At 39.7% G+C, this 5465-nt stretch overlaps 1 protein-coding gene across 1 annotated transcript in view; it reads left to right on the forward strand.

Annotated features, from left to right (window-relative positions):
* The window catches only part of LOC106001697 (zinc finger protein 684-like), a 59825-nt gene that overhangs the window by 10099 nt on the left and 44261 nt on the right, over nt 1–5465 (forward strand). Inside the window, 1 exon segment of the mRNA XM_013036707.1 lies at nt 2509–2567. Within this exon segment, the coding sequence (XP_012892161.1) occupies nt 2509–2567 (59 nt within the window).

A 5465-nucleotide genomic window follows, 5' to 3' on the forward strand; every position in this document is an offset into this window, starting at 1 on the left:
CCTGCATTGTGCAGAAGTGACAGTACATACCACTAATCAATACTTAGAGGATTGAGTGTGATTAAGATTCCTTCCTAAGCCAGGGACCAGTGGTTCACGTCTATAATCCTAGCTACTCAGGCAGCTGAGATCTGATAATCAAGGTTTAAAGCCAGCCTGGGCAGGAAAGTCTGTGAGGCCCTTATCTCCAATTAACCACCTTTTGAAAAGCCAGAAATGGAGGTGTCACTCAAGTGGTAGATCACTAGCCTTAAACAAAAGATCAAGGAGGGGGCCCAGACCTTGAGTTCAAGCCCCAGAATTGGCACACATGCACAATTTTTTCCTATGGTCTCTCTGTTCTCTTGGCCTCTGCATGCAGGCCATGAAGCATGGCTGGTGTAGATTCAGAACCACTGCTGCCTTGGTGGGTGCCAATGATGCCCATTGAGCAACGCCCTCTGACCCTTTTACCATTTCCATGGCTCTGCTCCTCAGCACTCAACACCTGTGGCTTTTTTAGAGGAGAAAGCAAAATAGAGGGATGACCAAATGGATTAGGGCAGCAGGAGGAGATTGTTCACTGCAACCCCCAAGGCTCTCCAAGTTCAGGTTTGCACAGAACCCCATATCACCCCGTTATCCTTTTCTTCTGCTGCTGATCCCCTGGAACATCATACACCTTACATATAATCATTTCATGGACTCCCTGGAAACCTTGAGGAAGCATCACTCCTTCATTGCTGTCTATTCTTCTTCTCTGTCCACATACTGACTTCACTGAGTATCCCTCTTCCCCAGCATTCCTTCAGTATCCATGGAAGTGCATTGAAGGGACATAGGCATGTAAATGAGAGTCACTGTCTGACAGATCTATTGTGTGTGTGTGTGTGTGTGTGTGTGTGTGTGTGATTCCTAGGGTTTGAACTCAAATCTGGGTGATGCCCCTGAGCTTTTTGGCTCAAAACTCGTGCTCTGCCGGGTGCTGGTGGCTCACGCCTGTAATCCTAGCTACTCAGGAGGCTGAGATCTGAGGATCACTGTTCAAAGCCAGCCCGGGCAGGAAAGATTGTGAGACTCCTATCTCCAATAAACCACCAGAAAACCGGAAATGGCACTGTAGCTCAAGTGGTAGAGTGCTCGCCTTGAACTGACGAGCTGAAGGACAGCGCCCAGGCCCAGAGTTCAAGCCCCAGGACCGACAACAAAACAAAACAAAACAAAAAAACTCATGCTCTACCACTTGAGCCACAGCTCCATATCCAGGTTTTTGGTAGTCGATTGTAGAAAAGATTCCACTTGCTTTCCTTCCCAGGCTGTCTTTGAACCATGATCCTTAGATCTCAGCCTCCTGATTCAGCTAGGTTTACATGCATGAGCCACCAGTGCCTGTCCTTAAGCCTTTTTAATTTACCTTCAAGGTCACTGAAAGCCCAAGAGTTCTTCAGACAATCTGACAACTCTCCAGGAATCATAACTGTCCTTGATTCTCTGCCCTCATGAGGGCACTCTGAATATTTGGATACAAGGAAATGTGCCATTTGACAATCATCATTGAAACAGTGTAACACAAAAAATATGTGTTGTATACATTTTCCCTGTATAAATTTAGGTGAAAAATACTGAGTTACAATGTTTGTGTTCTCCATGGTGTTTAAATATGTAAATGAATGTTAGAATACAAATGCTCAATGGAGTCCTAGGATATCTTTGCATTAGTAGAATAATAGATCATACATCTCTAAGTGTATTTGAGTAATAGCTAGTTTTAGTGAAGATGTGACTTTTTGATTATTCAATTATTTTTGTAGGAACATCAGTTTTTATGAATTCTGTTTGTACATTAACAGAGAAATGAATTGCTTTTGTACTATCTGTTAGGGTATATTAGACTTTGCCAGAGAACCATGCAAACATCCAGGTACAAAGAACAAAGAAAGTTTTATTGACAGCAGTGGAACTGGCAAGACCCCTTCTCACAAGTGAAGAGTGAGAAGTGCCGGCTATTGTTTGCGGTGACCTATATAACTAGGGGCTAGGAGGAGGTGGAGACCCCAGTGTGGACATGTGGACCAAGGGATCCATCATGGTGGACTAGGATTTATGGCTGCTGCCCAAATAGTAGATAAGGGGCTCTGCAGCTGCCCAGACCTTAAGGTCACTCTAGGGAGTTCTTGCTGCCCTATATCGTAGTAGCTACCCCAGAAGAGTGCCATCTCAAGATAAAGGGAGCTTGGAGGGAGGCTGATTATTAACTGCCTAGTGTTGACCAGGAAGGGAGCATGCCAAGCTGTGGGAAAGGGAAGGAGCATGCTTAGCTATGGGAAAGAAGCTTATTGGGCTAACAGTATCTAGCAACTAAGGACTGTGGATTTGTCTTTAGTGGAGAGTTTGATGCTTTACTTGAGACATAAAAGATTATTCTCCCATAAGAAGGCCTTTCCTCCCACGTATAATGTTTCGAGCAGGAAAATTTCAGTAAAATTACACAGTTTCTTTCCTGACTACCTCATTTCCCTTCTCTCCCAGCCATACTTCCTGAATCTTCTGTTCATTGTCAACAGCAAGAAAGAATGAAAGACTCTCTGGTGAGTTGCATTTTATTTCTCATTTTGTATTACATTCCAGCTTATGAACTTAAAGGTGTCCAAGATTTAAAAACAGAAAAACAGATCCAGCTTCAGGAACATGTTCATAAATCACATAAAGATGGCTATTAGGTTTAGCATATTATAAAATCTGACATTCTATGTTAAGTGCAGATTTGCTTCAGCTTGTTTCTAGTTTTTCTTATGTGAGAAAAAGTATTCACACTGTTATGTGATTCAATAACCTAGAGGAGGTGACATCTCATCCTCATGAGTAACATTGAACTATCTTAATGAAGTCTTTGGTCACACACACCTTTGAATGTTTTAGAGGACTGAGTAAGCAATATGTACTTAAATTATGTTTCATACCTTATTGGACTGTGTCATGGTCATTTTCTTACTTGAAACTTAGACTATAGATGATGATATGGTCTATGATTGTTCTAGAAATCCCTCTATTTTTTCTAAGGTGTCCTCACAAGATTCCCCCCTCCCCCTACTATTTTCTGTTTCAATCTTTGTTTTCTGCTCTCTAGCTTTGCTTATTTGTATCTTTCTTTATGTATCTATTTTTCTTTCTGAATTTTTTTTCTCCCAGCCTGTCTTCCCTCCATCTGTCTCTCACTTTTTACTTTTCTTAGAATGCTCTGTCTGGGAACTAGTTTTTCTTACAAATTTTCTTTTGCTGCAGTGGCTCTTAGAATTGACATTTTTCTTATGGTTTGATTTTTCCGTATTCCCTTTGAAGACAGGTCTTGCTATGTAGTCCAGCTTGCTGTTGAAATTTTATGTAGCCTAGGCTGGCTGGTAATCCCAAATTCAGGGAGTATAGGTATATTCCATCCTTTTTGGCTACATTAACCATTACATATGGCCACATTGTTTTATGGTCATGCCTTCCATCCATCTACAGCATTTTTTGCCTTTCATAAATGAAGCTGTAAAAATCATTAAATACACAGCTCCTACCAGTCTTTGGAACCATTATAGTTACTGGGTCTATGAGTTTGTTGATCCATGGAAGAGCAGTAAGGGAAATCATACCATGGCTGATACTTGATGCCTGGTGTATTTTATTTAGCTTATTGTATTCAAGATTTATCCCTGCTGTAAAATGTATTAAAGTTTTCTTCCTGTTAAACACACTTATCTATTCTTTCCAGGCTTCTGTCTTTTGGTTATTGTGAGTAGTTGTTGTGTAGTGATTCTCCAAATAATTGTTCTAGTCCCTGCTTTCACTTCCATTGGTATAAATCTAGAAATAGAAGTGCTAGACCATATTCCTATGTAATTCTATATTTAGTTCTTTTAGAAGTCTCCATACCATCGTTGATTTTTTTACATTCCTGCCAGAAATGCATCAAAATTCACTTTGTTTTCACATCTTTCTCAACAGTTGTTAGACTTTGGAAACTTTTTTGTTTTTGTTTAATAAAAGTGTGTATGAAGAAGTAGATATTTCATTTTGATTTGAATTTTTCTAATAACTAGTGACATTGAACTTTTTTATATTTAATGAGCTACCTGTATACTTTTTAGAAAAGTCTCTTCAGTTTTTTCCATTTTTAAATTAGATTTTGTGTCATGGGAGGATGGTTAATTATAGGATTTTGTTTTATGTGAACTCTGGGCCTGGGTGCTGCCCCTCAGCTCTTCAGCTCAAGGCTAGCACTCTACCACTTGAGCCACAGCACCACCTCCGGCTTTTTCTGCTTATATGGTGCTCAGGAATCAAACCCAGGGCCTCAGGCATGCAAGGCAAGCACTCTACCACTGAGCCACCTTCCCAGCCCCGTTGTTTTATGTTTTTAATTCACTTTGGTTAGTAATCTATTTAGAGAAAAACTAATACCATGCTTTCTCTTCCTTGTTGATCACACCTTCTTATATACAATGTTTTAATTATATGCACTAAATTTGATTTTGTTTAGTATCAAACACTTTTGGTGTCCTATCAAAGGAGTCACTTATCAAACACTTTTGGTGTCCTATCAAAGGAGTCACTGTCAAGTCTAATGTCATGAAACTTTCCTCCCTTCCTCTCTTCTTTTCCTTTCCCTTCCCTTCTTTTTCCCTTTTTTTTCCACTACTGTCTTGTCAGCTCTTCTTTTCTCTGCCCCTTTTCTAGCCTCTCCCCACTCCACTCATTTTCATTTCTCTTTATGTCTGAGGACTTACTGTGTTGCCACAATTAGTGTCAAAGCCCCGACGATGCTTTCTTGTGCTAGTACTAGATCTTGAACTCAGTCAGTCAGCTTCCTCAATCACTGTTGACACGCTCATTTAAGCCATGCCTCCAACCTGTTATTAGCTACTTAATTTGAGTTGTCCACCAAGGCTGCTTCCAGACCTCAGCCTCCTTAGTAACTAGGATACATTCTCGTTCCTGAAGCACTTGTTTTTGTTTTTCTTACCAGCACATACTGTTACTGGCTTATCTGGAATTAATATTCAACCTCAACTCCAAAATTTCAAATGTATTTGAGTTGTCTACCATGCTGGCTTCCAGATCTCAGCCTCCTTGAGTAGGTAGGGTCTGATAACAGTCTTGAGCTAGAGCACTTGTTTTGATTTGCTTTTCTTACCTGAACATTTAATACTGACAGTTAATTTGATACTAAAACAAGGTTATTGTTAACTGATTTATATAGAATTAATATTCAACCTCAATTCCAATATTTCACGTTTCAAATTAAGTCTTGTATTTTATTTCTAATAGTTGTAACTATTCTAACTGGTATATTTTCTTCACTAAGCAAACAGTTTAGGCTAGCACAACTACATGGAAGGATTGTTTTATAATTAATTTAATTTATTGTTATAGAGATACAGAGAGATTACAATTACATGAGTCAGGTAATGAGTATATTCCCTTTCACAGAGGGTCTTCCTTTC

Source organism: Dipodomys ordii, unplaced genomic scaffold (assembly GCF_000151885.1).
Source record: "Dipodomys ordii isolate 6190 unplaced genomic scaffold, Dord_2.0 Scaffold371, whole genome shotgun sequence".
Classification (NCBI taxonomy): Eukaryota; Metazoa; Chordata; class Mammalia; order Rodentia; family Heteromyidae; genus Dipodomys; species Dipodomys ordii.